At 42.5% G+C, this 15,908-nt stretch overlaps 1 protein-coding gene across 1 annotated transcript in view; it reads right to left on the minus strand.

Moving 5' to 3' along the window:
- The window catches only part of fbxw8 (F-box and WD repeat domain containing 8), a 31,512-nt gene that overhangs the window by 2,626 nt on the left and 12,978 nt on the right, over positions 1-15,908 (minus strand). Inside the window, exons 8-10 of the mRNA XM_084053924.1 lie at positions 7,611-7,738; positions 2,969-3,142; positions 2,430-2,546 (exon numbers count right to left, since the gene is read on the minus strand). Of these exons, the coding sequence (XP_083910050.1) occupies positions 2,430-2,546; positions 2,969-3,142; positions 7,611-7,738 (419 nt within the window). The remainder of the gene's footprint in view (positions 1-2,429; positions 2,547-2,968; positions 3,143-7,610; positions 7,739-15,908) is intronic.

Raw genomic sequence — 15,908 nt, forward strand, 5'->3', positions numbered from 1 at the left:
AAAATGTAATAAAAGCGATATCAGGAGTGACGTAACAATATGATTGGCCCGTTACATTTGTGGGAGGGGCCTATTTATTTAGTGGGAGGGGCCTATTTCTTAAAATCAAAACAGCACGCATCACGAAGGCAGGATCCGACCAGCACCCGATTCGAATGGCACGTCGCGCGGCCTGTGACGGTATTCCTCCCGGCGTATCCCTCGAGTCCCGGCGGCCGAGACCCGCGACCGGCGTCGGCGCAACCACACTTTGCAATTTCCCAGAATTGCTACGCGTCTAGTTTTTATTAAAGTTGGAGACCTCGCACGGTAGTGGAATGTTCGGTCTATGAGCAGAGCAGCCCGTGTGTCAAATCGTTAGAGAGGGGAAAAAAAGTCACTTAACACTCTGGACCACCCTATAGTTGCATTACCTAGTTACTTTTAGTTAGCAGAAACAAAATAGCAGTTTCATGTTTTTGGTAAAAATTTACCTTTGAGAAAATGACGTGAACAAACACGGCTGTATTTGGGTAGGTTCTTGAACGTTAAATCTTTGTGTGGTACAGCTGAGATCCAAGCCATACTACGTCTCTTGAATAGCCTACATTGTTAGCCTCAAACTGTATTCAATCTTGAAGAGGAGAGCTGCGACAGCTTTCTCATAGACCAGCCACACATGTGCAGTGTGCAATGATCACTATGTAGTCGGCAAAGAAGTTAATGTTTACAAACACAAACCACCGTCACTCTCTAGTCTTAAGCGTGTCTCTATGTACAGTCTGACCCCTCAAGGGCTGTAGCATCGAAAAGGTGGGCGTGGCGAACTTTTGGTGACGCGACGTTGGTACACCCTATAGGTCAGTAGCAGTGCTGTCAAGCCTATAATGCTGGAGGAGGAGGGGGGTGGGCGCTTTTTTGTAAAACAGGCCCCTCCCACAAATTTTGGAAGCCATTTATGGAAGAACCGTATGGACTATCAAAATTCGGTTTGGAGATGTTTATCGCATGGGTCCAGAGATCATGTGTACCGATTTTTGTGAAATGTGGACCAAATATGTGGGAGGAGGAGCTAAAAGTGTGTTTTGAAGAAAATTCAAAATGGCGGAAAATGTATCCTAGCGCAAATGGGCGTGGCCTATATGGGGAGTTGCGTCATGACCCAAGGAATCTAGGGGAAAAAAAAATTTATAAAATATTACGACCTACGGTTCAAGAGTTATAGGCCAAAACGTAAAGGGGGCTTTTATAGCGCCACCATGGGGCCGACTGGTGTATTTCTTTTTTTGATAATTTCGGAATAAATTATGAACCTCCCCTCCAAGTCTTGTAACTCTAGCCCTTACAGTTCCTGTAAAAAAAATACTTGAAATCGAGTTTTTTAATTTTCCCATTAAAGTGGATGGGGAAATTTAATGCACTAATAAATTAATATCAATTAAACCATGTAACCAATCTCTTAGCAAAATACACGCGCACGATTCCCGATGAAGCCGCTCATTTTGACATATGGCATGTGGGTCCTAGTCTCACACTCAATCAAACTCTGCAGCCGCACTGAGGCCCCCAGACATGACCTGTTTGCTTTCTAAACTCGATCTAGCCCTTGATTGCCTTTCAATAAAACCATATTTGATAGACATAGGTATCACCTACATGTTACTGATTATAGGGAATGTTATATTATTGTAATCCGTTGTTTATTTCCTGAGCAATGGAATTATGTTGCAGTTAAAACTCTTGGGGTTGCAACATGGCAACCCCGTTTGCCATGTTGCCATGGAGACCTATGGAGCTTTATGATTGGGTAGTGGAAAAGGCCTCACGTGATTGGCTCAGACCCGGAAGTGCAGAGTGCCAAAAATAAAGTTTTGCAATCCGTAGAACAGATCTTCGAGCGAGCAAGCTGTTGTTTTTTTCTGGTCACAATGTTCATTGTAAATGTAATTCTACAATTACAACACACATTTTTATCTTACGAATACAAAACTTTGTTTTACGAAGACAAATATTTTATTTACGAATACAAATATTTTATTTACGAATACAAATATTCTATTTACGAAGACAAATATTTTATTTACGAGTACATATTATTTTTACGAGTACAAATATTTTTTTTACGAATGCAAAAAATATTTTTACGAGTACATATTATTTTTACGAGTACAAATATTTTTTTTACAAATGCAAAATGTGTTTACAAATACAAATTATTTTTACAAGTACAAAATATTATTGGCACTAATTTAAGCCCATATGTGTGTGATATGAAATTTGAGCTTACCCTAATCACAATAATCCCCGCATATATCGGTATCGGTTGATATCGGTATCGGTAATTAAGAGTTGGACAATATCGGTATATCGGTTATCGGTAAAAAAGCCAATATCGGACAACCCTAAAAAAAAGTTTAAAAAAATAGAGAGTAGGGTGTAGGATCAGAGACCTTCGGTGGGCTGTAAGGTCATCGTCGCTGATGCATGCCCCCCGGGGTGACTTCTCATCTGGGATGTTGGCTGTTATCAGGGTGCTGCTGTTGAAACGCACGTGTCTGACAGGATGCCTGCATACAAGGCAAAAGGATGCTTTAATGCAATCAAAGGGAGAAAAAGCTAATGGGCACCTTTGTTTGCAGAATGACACAGGGGATGTTACTCTAAAAGTTTAGTATTCTGGTCGTCTGGTACAGACAACTAAATTGTCGCCGTTGGTTTATGTCCAAAACATTACTTTACAGCAAATGGCAAAATGAACCTGTGTTTCAATGGATACAATGAAATTATTATTTAGCCACAAGCTCTACTTATAAAACCCAGACAGACTTAACACACTGTCATATGATAATAAAGTATAAAATAGGGCATTCATTTATGGGGGGAAAACAAAGATGATATAGGGAGTACAAGGTTCTGCCCGACAGCCACAAAACCGTATTGATTACCAGCACACATGTGCTCTCACTGGCTCAAAGACATGCCCCCCCACCTGTTGTGCATCTCCCACAGCTTGGCTCCCATCCTCATCTCCCACACGCAGACCAATCCCTCGCCCCCGCCGCTCACAATCTTCCAATCATCCGCTCGCACTGACGTCACGCCCAGGTGGTGGGCATACAGGGACGCCACAGAGGTGCCGGTGCGTAGGTCAAACACCCTCACCCTGCAGGGCATCACAGAGAAATGAGAACATTCATGGCAAAGAATGTTATTATTACATTATTAGAATGTTATATATAGTTTTGAGAAAAAGCGCTTTGCGATTTTACCAACTTTTCAGCAATGAGAACAACAGTATAGGTCATTTACAGTCAAAAACTGCCTGATTCTCATTTCCTGTCCACACTGGTGTGTGACTCTAGTGGACACCAAGTCTCTACGAGAGTTTACACACACAATTTATGTGAAAGAGTGCTTTCATTTCCAGACAATACCCAACTATTCTCCCTTTTAAAGGAAGAACTACAAAGAGCACTTGTGACCATCCTGTCTGAAGACCAGTTGCAAAGAAAAGCCAAAACCCAAAGTGATCTTTTTTTCAAGGGATTATTTAAATAATGGTCTTTATTAGGGCTGGGCAATATGGACAAAATCAAATATCCCAATATTTAACAAAATACCTCAATATTGATATTGTGACGATAATATACATTTTATTTTTAGTGAAAAAAGAAATGAAAAAGAAAATAGCTCACAACGTTGGCTATTCAAAGATAGCAGATATACAAGCTCACGTTGCGAGCTTGTACATCTGCTATTTTTGAACATTTCAGAAAAATCTTTAAAGTGTTTGAAAATGTTTTAATATATTATTTTTTTTACACTTCTCGTCTGGGGGTCTTTGGCACCAATTTGGGGGTCCTTGACAAGGCTTGAGAACCACTGATCTAAACTCATATCACAATATTGATATAATATGGATCTATAGCCCAGCCCTAGTCTGTCTGTATTCATTCCCGCCTGTAAACAAACCTCTTACTATTTCAGCCTGTACCATCGGTCACTAGACAGCACTTATAAACCAGTTTTTACTTTCTGACATCAACATGGAACCCGTAAAGTGAGAGCAGTGAGTGGTGAGTTTCATGAGCCCCGCGTGCCCAGCGGGCCTCGGCTCCATCTGCTGTGACGGCGGCTTTATTGGGTCTCAGAGCGTCTAGGACATGGATCCGTCCACACTCCACCCTTTTTCTCCCAAATACTTCATTACCATAATCTCATTCATTTGACGGGGGAAAGGGGTGGCGGGTGGTCGAGATGCAGAGAGTGGGCTTATTTAATTTCCGTTCCCGGAAGGAATAAAAAAACTAAACCAATCAGGGCTGAACGGCTAAACGAGGGCAGTGGGCTGCATCTGTGCGTTTGCCTTGCTGTAGAGTGGCATGACGTGATGGGGGCGCACGTTTTAAGCGATGAGGATTAAACATTATTGGCAGACGGTGGGGAGCAATAACTCTAATATTGCCGGCGACCCGATCTTCAGCTGGCTGCCAGTGGCCAGGCTCCTCTCAATTAACCACTTTCAACCTGGTGTCCCTATTTTTTGGGCATGTTATCATTATGGGTGAAAAGTTGCCGAATTCACAATTTAGGCATTTAGCAGACGTTCTTAACCAGAGCGACTGAAACACATACATCAAATGCAGAGAGACAGTGTAGTGCCTCAGTAGAATCACAAGTAACCCAAGAACCGAGCATCAGTCTAGACAATTACTATCAAAAATAATAACCTGTACATTGAAACTATACACACACACACAAAGAAATAATTTGTAATTTGTAAAAAATAGCAGATCTACAAGCTTTGTTGAGGGATATGAAACAAATGCTGTCCCGTAACACCACCGTGGGTCCTGTCATGCGTTGTATCTCGCTGGCTACTAGTTGGATTTACCCAAATTCTGGAGGATCAAACATATGCATAATTCATAGGATATGGAACTGTAAAGCACCTTTAGGAACATTTTTGGAGATTCTTTTTTGATACGTACATTTATGGCACAGAGATGATCTTTCTGAGGATTTAACTCTTTAAGACCGGGAACGCATCTGTGTGTATTTTTTAGATTTCCTTGGGCTATTTTTGTGTGCAAATATTGTTTTTAAAATCATTTTTTTGCAGACATTTGTAACTCAAATCTTTGCTTCTGGGGGTTCCTGGAACTAAATATTTTACAAATGTTCGCTTTAAAAAATATATAATCCAAGATTTTGCCACGAATTTTCACAATAAAAAAAAAATAGCAGATCTACACGCTCATAACGCGGCACTCGGTGCCGCGCTATGAGCTTGTATATCTGCTATTTTTGAATAGCCAAAGAAATCTAAAAATGACACAGATGCGTTCCCGGCCACACAGATGCGTCTCAGCCGAGAGGCCTCGGCTGAGACGTTGTTTCCACGCCGTAGTTCCAACCTCCCACACCAGTAGATATGCCTCCAGTACTCACAGAAACACATTGTTGTGGCTGGGAGCTAACCCACTCACTCTGTTCAACTGGTTTGTTCAGAGAGCTGTTAGAGTGCACCTGCCCACTCTTTCACTCTCTTTCTCCGTCATTCCCTCCCTCCCCTTGCCTTCTTCTGCTACATCTCCATCCAATCTTTCCTGTTTGCTCAGATGCCCGATCAGGCACCCTTCCAGACCACCCTTATCAGGAACCCCTCATTTACTGCCTGGATCTTCCAGAAATCGGAGGGACACACAACTCATTTTGGGGAGGGGGGGATGCATTAGTCGATTGGCATTATGCCACTCCGCCTGATGGTGGCACCGATTCCATTTGTCCCCCATTAGTACAGCCAATCAAACAAGGCCAAAGTGTCACGGCCAAGTTGTGCCGCTGACTCTCTCTCCAGCACAGGACAAGCCTACAGTTTCATCATAGAGTAGAGATTGAGACAAAACAAAGAACAAAGAGGCTTAAAAAGACAACTCTAACTCTACATCCTGAATTCCTCTTCAATTAACCCCTTAAACACTATATATTTTGTTGACTGAGGTCCCCCAAAGGTCTATACTTGGTTCCCTCCCTTTTCTCTGTACACCAAATCTCTTCACCGAAAATAGCCACTCTACAAGCTTGCGACGCGTTGTGAGCTTTGTGGTTAAACAATACTCCAACAGACAACAATAGGAAGCATCTCTCCGCTGCACGCCCACTCATGAAACCCTGTGCATTGTGACGAGGCTATCTCGTCTCCTCGCCATGACCGGGGTCCATAACTGTAACGAAAAGAATCTGAAGGAGAAGAATAGGAGGCGGGCTGTGTTTTTTTTACTTCCCTTCCAACTACCTACTTCAGTGCCTGATGGATTCGGGGCTGAATAGCCACCGTGGGATCGGGCTTGGACAAGACACGCCGCCTGAGCCTTTTCTCCAGCTGCCAGCCTGTGTGCTGTGCTGTCGGCTAGTGACCGGTGAGCAGATGAGAATGGCTCTTTTATGTCTGTTTTCCTCCTCGAGAGAGAGCCAGGTTATGGATGTGGCAAGTGTGGCAAGTGTGACTGTGTGTGTGTGTGTGTGTGTGTGTGTGTGTGTGTGTGTGTGTGTGTGTGTGTGTGTGTGTGTGTGTGTGTGTGTGTGTGTGTGTGTGTGTGTGTGCGCGCGCAGACTGCGCACGTGCAAAACCGCCTGTGGAGTGTGTGCGCATGAGTCTAATTGTATGTGTGTGTGTGTGTGTGTGTGTGTGTGTGTGTGTGTGTGTGTGTGTATATGTGTGTGTGTATGTGTGTTCCATCACCGAGGGGCATTTGTCTGGTAGACAGCGGGAGGCATAAGCTAGTGGGCTCAGTTGAATCCAGTGGTCAAGCATGCACACACACTTACACACACATTACTCAAGCGACACTGGCCAACAGAGCATGCGATGCCTGGCTTGCCATTATTCCTGTCCCCTTTCAGCAGGCATTCTGAGGCTTTGTCTTTCAAGGTGAGCCAGCTCGCGCCAGAGAGACAGAGAGAGAGAGAGAGCGAGACACACCGACAGACAGATAGACAGACAGACAGACAGAGGTGTGAAGAACAAACAGATTGAACAGTGCATTGTTTTCTCACATTCTCTCTAAGCACCTGTTCTGTGCTATAAAGTATAGGAGCCAGACCGATATATCGGCTAGACCGAGCTATCATTATTCATTATTTTATTATTTTTCGATGTCTGCAATTATTTAAGTTTTCCAAATTGAATGGACAAAGTATCAGTCAAAACATCGGTAATCGGTGGTCTAAGGACTCGAAAATCAGGATCGGCATTGCACCCAAAGATCTGGCATGGGTCGGGGCTCTGAAGTAGAACCGTTCTCCCCAGCCTCCTTTCATCAGGTGCAGTTGCCGTCTGTTGAGGAGGTTAGTTAGTCACATCTGTTGCCAACTATAGCTGCTGGCTACGTTGCCATACGATGGAGCCGCTGGCACAAACCTGGACTGTCGTCTCTCTGCCTGGCGGATTAGTTTACAGAGACGCACACAGGGGGTGGTGTTTGTCCTCGCGTCTGTGGTCTTTTGTGTCTGGGGGTGTACATGTGGGTGTGTGCACACGTTTCGGCATTATTGTTTGTAGCCAGTGAGCTGTGTGTGTGTGTGTGTGTGTGTGTGTGTGTGTGTGTGTGTGTGTGTGGACCTCCTACCTCCTGTCTTTGTTGCCGCAGGTCAGCAGGTGAGGTGGGTCGTCTCTCAGGTTGAGGCAGGTGAAGTCTCCCGGTGAGTTGCCCACACATGCCACAGACTGTCCTGTCTCAAGGCTGTAGACCTGAATCTGACACACACACAGGATACATTAAGTTATACATGCACACAGATAGGCGAGAGAGCATGTTGATACTCCACACAGACACACACACACGCGCTCTCGTTCTCTCTCTCTCCTACTTTTAAATCCAGCATGGTAGTACTACTGAATAATTCAAGCTATTACGAATTTCCCTAGATGCCCATTAGAAGTGTGTATGTGTCTGTGTGCACACTATGTTAAAAGCCCTTGGAGAATCCCTAACATGTTATCTGTCTGGGTTGCTAGACTGATCACATCATTTTCTTTCCCTTCCTCTCAAATCCCGCCGTCCCCATGATCTCCTCTGGCAGCCACTAACATCCTTTGTACGGAGTTAGTGCTCTGAAAGCCTCGGGCCAGAAGCTCTGATCAACAAGTTATGTGGATAGCCCAGGCTATCCACATAACTTCTCATTCTATAGATCAGTGCATCAGTGTAGGTGCGCAAAAGAGGATTAAACTAAAACTAAGATTGTAGATTTAAATTAAATAATAAAGATATAAAAAACTGTTTTGTTTATTCAGGGCATACATAATGACGTACGGTACTTACATTTTATGTGAAACACCCACATAGGACATAAGACAATAATGTATTGACGTGCAAATGCTATACCATCACTGTAATTACAGGACAAATAAAGTTATTTTATTCATTTTTATTTTTTAAATAGAAGTAGCAAAAATTGCTATTAGATGGGCTATTTCCACTATTTTTGCACGACACGCCATTAATCACCGTGGTTAATCAGACTAATCTGTTTAGTCGATAATAAAAATTTGTATTTGAAATGTTTCACATGATTCGTTGATGCATAAAAATGTATTTAAAAAAGAATAAAAACATGCTTCTTGATTATTCGATTCATCTTAAAAAACGAAATGGATGCCATGTCCCCAGACAGAAATTGGCGATTACATTCATTGCCTTTGGTCCTGTGTGAAGCTCCTGAGCTATTGGTCTGGCATTGCAGATTAACTTTCTGTTATCTCTGGAGTTCCTATTGAGTAAAATCCCATGTGCCTTTTGCTTGGTGCCTTTGCTTGAGTCGGACAGGCATATTGTACATATCAAACACAAAAGGTTGTTTAATTTATTGACGTTTGCTGCCAGAAAATATATTCTTTTGTTTTGGATCAAGGACATAGCTCCAACAAAAAGGTCATGGCATGACATTTATAATGTAGTGCATCCATGGTGAATACATTACATGCTTGTTGCATTCCAAGTTGGACACTTTCTACAAAATCTGGGATCCATATTTGGACTGTATTGTACTACATTGTCTTCCACTATAATAAGGGATTTCCTTACTAAGTCTAGCCTGTCTGTATACCAGCTTTTTAATGTTCCAATTGTTTTGGTGCTCTTGATAACTGGTCTGTTTACAAACATACCTGTATATATTTTCTTTTATACATCACATGTTTTTTCTTTCTTCTAAAAGCTACCGATGGTCAAGAAGGATTTTCTTACTTTTCTTTCCTTCTTACTCTTTATTTTCATGTTCAGGCATGCAAACATCCCCGAGGTGAAAAAGGTGACAACCTGTCGTTTTTTCTCGGGTCACACAATTGCCCTATTTGGATTCAAAACGTCTATTGTAGCTGAAAAGTTTGCATGTCTGCATTTTTGTACATTCTGCTCTTTCAATTTGTCATGTTGTGTCTGAGCTGTCTTCTTGTTTAGTTTTTGTGATCGTGTCTTGTATGTTTATTGAAAAAAAGATATAAACATAATTCGCAACAACAAAAAGACTTCCACTAAAACTATACTTGCAGCCCCACTGGTGCCTAAGTGGCACCAGTGGGCTGGCAAATATCCTTTTAAATGCAAAAACAGGAGAGCCTTGTAGTGCCTTCAGAACAGAGAACATCAACTCTGATTAACAGCCATCGACAACTGCGAGTGCTGTCAGTGTATCAAGTGTCCACGAGCAAGACTCTGAATGAATCCTGTCGTAAGCCGGAAGGAAAAGTGTATCAATTAAATGCCATAGAAGCTCAAACTACTTATCAAACTACATCAATATTCTAATATAGATAAACTGGACAAAAAGACAGATGCAGATAAGGTTAACCGCAGCGATACAGTGTCATTTAATTACACTCACGGCCACATTTGAGCACTGGAGATGAGGGGAACAAAGAGAAGTGGAATCGATCAGAGCACTTCAATTACAGAGGGAGATGCACATCGTTGCCTCCGGCTCGATGGCAACCGCTAACTTTCTTTAAACAAGTTGCCATGATGTAATCTGGCGCTGGCATAATTGGTCAATTAGTAGCTGCTGCTTCCATGTCCAAATAACGCAGAGCAAACAAGACGACCGCCAGGCAAGATGGTCTTTGCATAATTAAAAGGATAACGAAAATGAAGCGACGGAGGGAGAAGGATAGGAAAAGGTAGCAGTGAAAGATAGTAAGAGAGAGAAAGAGAGAGAGGAGACGGAGGCATGATGTAAGGGTTGAGAAGGTGCCAGCCCTGTTTGAGCCAAGAGGAACAGCCTTAATTGTTCCTGAACCCCTGGGACCAAAACCACAAACTGGACTTTGAAATGACAGCTTGATAGGATTTGGTGTGTGTGTGTGTGTGTGTGTGTGTGTGTGTGTGTGTGTGTGTGTGTGTGTGTGTGTGTGTGTGTGTGTGTGTGTGTGTGTGTGTGTGTGTGTGTGTGTGTGTGTGTGTGTGTGTGTGTGTGTGTGTGTGTGTGTGTGTGTGTGTGTGTGTGTGTGTGTGTGTGTGTGTGTGCGCGCGCGTTGTGAAAGGGGGGTAGAGAAATTAGGCTGTGCCTGCTGTTCTCAATGAATCATTACATTTTTGGGAAGGTTTTTTACATAATTGAAGAGCTCGAACCGACCATTAAGTTGAAGAAATGGTCACCGGGGAGGCAGGGCGGCCATTTTGCGCTAATGTTGTTGGGGACATTTTAGATGTGCATCAGCATGTTTTGGGAGAAAAATAATAATGAGTTTGGCCGTTGAGGAGTCGTTAGGTTAATGCGCTCACTGGAACCCTGGCAAGGTCCTCGTATAAAGCTAACTTAATGGAGGTTTCATCCGACCATGTTAACTTTAACAACGTATGTGTTGTTTATTTGGACAGATTGGGCGTGGCCCAATTATTATTGTTGTGCTCACAAGGGCACAATTCACGGTTTTGTTTCTTATTTCATTGTGCTTCGCCAATTCCTGTTGTCTGCCAGACAAGTACGTTCTAGAGGTAGTCAAATATATCAGACTGACCAATATCAAGCTGAAATACCATATCGGTATCAGCAGCTAAGGACATCCATAAAGCCATTTTCTTTCTTTCTTTTTTCACAGATTATTTTCAAATTTGTTTTCAAAAAGGTTTTGTTTGCTTTTAAACAGACAATTATGCACACTGTTGATAAACATGTTAATCATCCAGTGTAATTCAACATTTGTTATGCATAACTATTGCATGAAATGTAAATTAGGTTCAACAATAAACATGCCTGTCTAGAAGTTAATTATGGATGTCGAAGTCTTTGAGAGAGAAAAACTAAATTGTTGATATCTGCCTTTCTGTTGTCCTAAATATCGGTATCTGTATTGAAAAATCCATGTCTAACGATATCTAATGTAAGACAACAGTAACAGCCTATCTGACCTCTAGTGCAGTGTTTATCTATTTTTGCCAAAAATCAATTGGAAAACAAGATATTTTCAGAAAAGCTAAATAAAAAACATTGTGAAAATAGCAATGTGCCATGTTGTGAGCTTGTAGATTCGCTAGTTTCATTGCTTTTGAAATAGGGCTTAATTGGATAATTGATAATGTATTTTTCTACGTTTGAGACCCGGGGAGACACCAAATTTGAATTTTGTATCTCAAACTTAAACAGTCTGGGGCGCCCGCTGGCCTAGTGGTCCAGGCGCATACCACATAGGCTCTGATGCCTGACGGCGTGTCGCGGGTTCGCCTCCCGTTACCGACGACCTTTCACTCCCTGTCTCTCTCTCCCTGTTTCCTGTCATTCTTCACAATACTATCAATAAAGGCAGAAAAGCCAAAAAAAAACTTTAAAAAAATCAAACTTAAACAGTCTGTGATCCCATGGTCTAGTGCAGATGTTCTCAACTTTTTTGGCTCAGGACACCCCTGTAAATAACTTTTTCATCCACGGCACCCCTGAATTACATTGTTACTTTACAGCACCTTACATTTTATGTCATATTACGGTGCATAAATATGTAAATCTTCCCCACCAAGATATGTCATGAGGACAACTTGAGAAAATATCTGTCTCCATTAGAACTGATTGAAAAGAACTTTGTACTTGACATTTAAATCGATATGAAATAATATTTCATTCAAGGAATATTGGTAAATTCCAAATATTATCAAACTTCACACTTTTCCATACTTGCTCATTAAGGATAATTGAGCAAATGCTGACGCAGACACGCAGCACACTGTGGCGAAACAGGGAATGAGCAGGCTTCACAAAAAAAAAGTAAGAGAGCCACAAAGCGATGTAGCCTTCATGTTTTATACTTGTATTTAATGATGACATTTTCTTTCCCATGCTATTTTCATGGACTAAAAACATTTTGCCACTGCTGTTGAGTTTAATTCTGCCCCAGTGTCTTGTGACTTGGCTCTTATTTCTGCCTCAAGGCTATACGCCATAAATTGTGATTGAGGGGCTGTTGAAATAATCTGGTTAAATAAAGATGCAGTAGATAAATATAAATGTGAAATCTGGAAGATGGCTTCTCACAGTGTCATCCACTGAGACAGCTGGAAGGAGTGATCAGGTATGTGCACCATTTTGACCTCCTCCAAAAAGTGTCACCACTTTCAAGCTGGACTTTTTTTTTGTACAAAAATAACAACAATAGTCTATCTACAAGCTCACAACACCTCACAATGTGACACATTGACTTCTACACAGTGATGTGCGCTGTTGGTTCAATGCATGGAGTCCATGGACTGACTTCCACACAATGATGCCAAATGCTGAGTGGCCAGAAAAGACCTAGGAGACTATAGCTGGTCCCAGGTCCCCTGGCAAGAAAGGAATGTCTGGTAATGAGATCTGGAGGCTGGAGGGGCTCTGTACGAATGCGCACACGCACACACATGCGCACACGCACGCACGCACGCACGCACGCACGCACGCACGCACACACACACACACACACACACACACACACACACACACACACACACACACACACACACACACACACACACACACACACACACACACACACACACACACACACACACACACACACACACACACACACACACACACACACACACACACACACCCCAACAGACGACAGACACCAGTATGCATATTATATGAGCACACAGGCACCTGCGTCTGCACACAGTCACAGACTCATACACACACACAAATGTGGACAGTGGCACAAGACACACGCACATGTGGACACAAATACTAACAAAAGGCATAGACATACATGCCAGACAGACAGACAGACAGACATCGTCACAACTACTACCCTGGACATCAAACAGACAAGAAGAGGGAACAATAATGTGCACAATAACATGGATAGAAAATAATTAGATATCGGTGCATCCCTTGCCCAATAGAAACACACGCACACGCACACAGAAACAAAGAAAGGTGTGGTAGGCATGAAGACAGTGACTGAAACGAGTGATTAGTGTGAGAGAGTTTTTTTCACAGCATGTATGTAGCAGGTAAAGCCATCTAGAAGTGGGTCTGTCTGTGAGCCTGTCTGTCTGGGGCTAATCTCTCTAACTGCTGGACCAATCAGTGCCACATTTCTTGTGCATGTTGCCTGTAAGCCAAGGAATTACCTCCATGCATCTTCTTCCACATACTGTATGTTTTATATACACACATACTGTATGTTTGAACTATTTTGATTTAATTGTACAACAGAAGTCAACGCCAGTCGGAAGCACTCGGATCAGGTTGAAACCTTGCCCAAATATGGGCATGTGTCATAGAGGGGTGACGTCATAGAGTGGCCACATGAAGTGCCAGATCCACATGGAAGCCACACCGTGATTAGACCCGTTACTGGATCTTTGAGGGATTTGATTGATTCCCTGCACCACAAAAGAGATAAAGCAAGGGGTGTGCTGCCTTCTACTCATCAAGGCGTGAAGAAAAAGCCACAGATAGAAAAGCAAATCAGGATGTGAGAAAGCAGTCATTACATTAACCACATGAACCCTGACATCCCTATTTTGGGCATGTCATTATAGGTAAACATTTGGCAAAAATAGGTGAACATTCGGTGAAAATAACTGATCTACAAGCTCACGTGATGCATTGTGACTTTGTAGATCGACTATTTTCGGTGTAGAGATTTGTAGTTGACCCTGGTCAACTAAGCATATAGAATTTAAGTGGTTAACAAAACTCAACCTTCAAGTCAGAAGTACAACAAGAAGAAACAACTCAGTTCATACACAGTTCACCGGAGTCTAAAGGCAACAGATAATAGTGATGATTCACTGAGGGTGTGTGTGTGTGTGTGTGTGTGTGTGTGTGTGTGTGTGTGTGTGTGTGTGTGTGTGTGTGTGTGTGTGTGTGTGTGTGTGTGTGTGTGTGTGTGTGTGTGTGTGTGTGTGTGTGTGTGTGTGTGTGTGTGTGTGTGTTATGTTTTCCTATTAAACGCTGCCGAAAAGACAATTTGGCATCGCTATATTTTGTTGGCGAACCATGGTTCCGCTCTGCGGCATGAGATCGCAGTCAGGAGAGCAACAGACTGGTTAAGGCTGATTAGACGTCTTCAATATTTTAATTAGCAAAGACAGTCGGCTCAACATGAATTGGCATAATTTTAGGCACGAAGTTGGCACAAGTTTGTCATGCAAACTAGAAAGTTCAGACGGTGGCTTGCGGGTTTGGCGTGTGAGTGAGGCTAGATAGATAAGATACCTTTATTGACCCCGCGGGGGAAATTCAGGCGCCAGAGACAGCACAGCAGTAAAAGTTACAGATACAGGGCAAAGAAGTACAATAGGTACAGAAAAAGAATAACATCGCAATAAAGACACCATCAAAAAAATATGAATGAAGTATACACGTACACCCTATACAGTACAATCAATAATCAATAAATATAACTGACTAACTCAGATGCTGAATAATTCAACATGAGAAAGGACAAAGGGACAGGTAGGTGTGAAAGGATGAAGGGACAGTCAGGTGTCATACATGATCTATTCTATCAGGAAGGACAGTGTGGCTTTTTGTCCTCTGGTGGAGACAGTAGAACCACATTTTTTTTCCTTTGTTTAATCATTTCATATGCTCTCTTCTGAGTTTAATATATGTGTAAGCCATTCAAATCACCTTTGGTGTTGTACCAAGGTGCCGACCTCAGTGATACAACTCGAGATACATATTATTGCCTGGGCATTTGTCATTGCCTGTTGTTGGTTACACATGGCAACCTCAAGTTCCTGGGGTTAACAAATCCCCCTCCCCCTACACACACACACGCACGCACGCACGCACGCATGGTATGCGATAAGACAATAGTCTACAAGAAAAATAGAACAATTTTCAGAATGAGGTTAAATGGCTAATGATTAATTTGTCTTGAAAATGTTATACTCGAAAATTAATTTACCACCTCATCAGATAGTAGCTTTATCTGATACAAGATTTTTTCACCTCCACATAATCGTAGTGAGAGAATACATCCATCTTCCTAAGTGCTACGCTCCCCTCAGTCCACTATGTGGTGCTTTAGTGCTGCTATGGCAGTCCAGTCCAGATTTAATGCTGTGTGTGAGCCATGCTGCGCTAACAAGGGATGATGTCACATAAGGAGCGCTGCCAAAGACCTATCCCTCACAGAAACACAGCAAGATCCGGAGTGTTCATTTGACCCCCACGGGTTCATTTTTTAAACTCTCCGAGACAGATTTAGCCGTGTAGGCTACAACAGTAGGAGAGGGCTCGCTTCAGGACCCCACTCCTAAACCACTTGGGCAATAACTGAGGGAGCCCGCTGCTCTCCCCCCCCAAAAAGCAAAACAATAATCTTTGGACGCAACTGAAGGTTCAAGTAGCCTTTTGTGACATTGTTTTTCCTTTGGGCATGTCACAAAAGCACCTCTCTTTGATGAAGCATGCAACCTTGATCTGAAGAGCATGACGGC

This window comes from Gymnoscopelus microlampas (genome assembly GCF_963454915.1).
Source record: "Gymnoscopelus microlampas genome assembly, chromosome: 4".
NCBI lineage: Eukaryota > Metazoa > Chordata > Actinopteri > Myctophiformes > Myctophidae > Gymnoscopelus > Gymnoscopelus microlampas.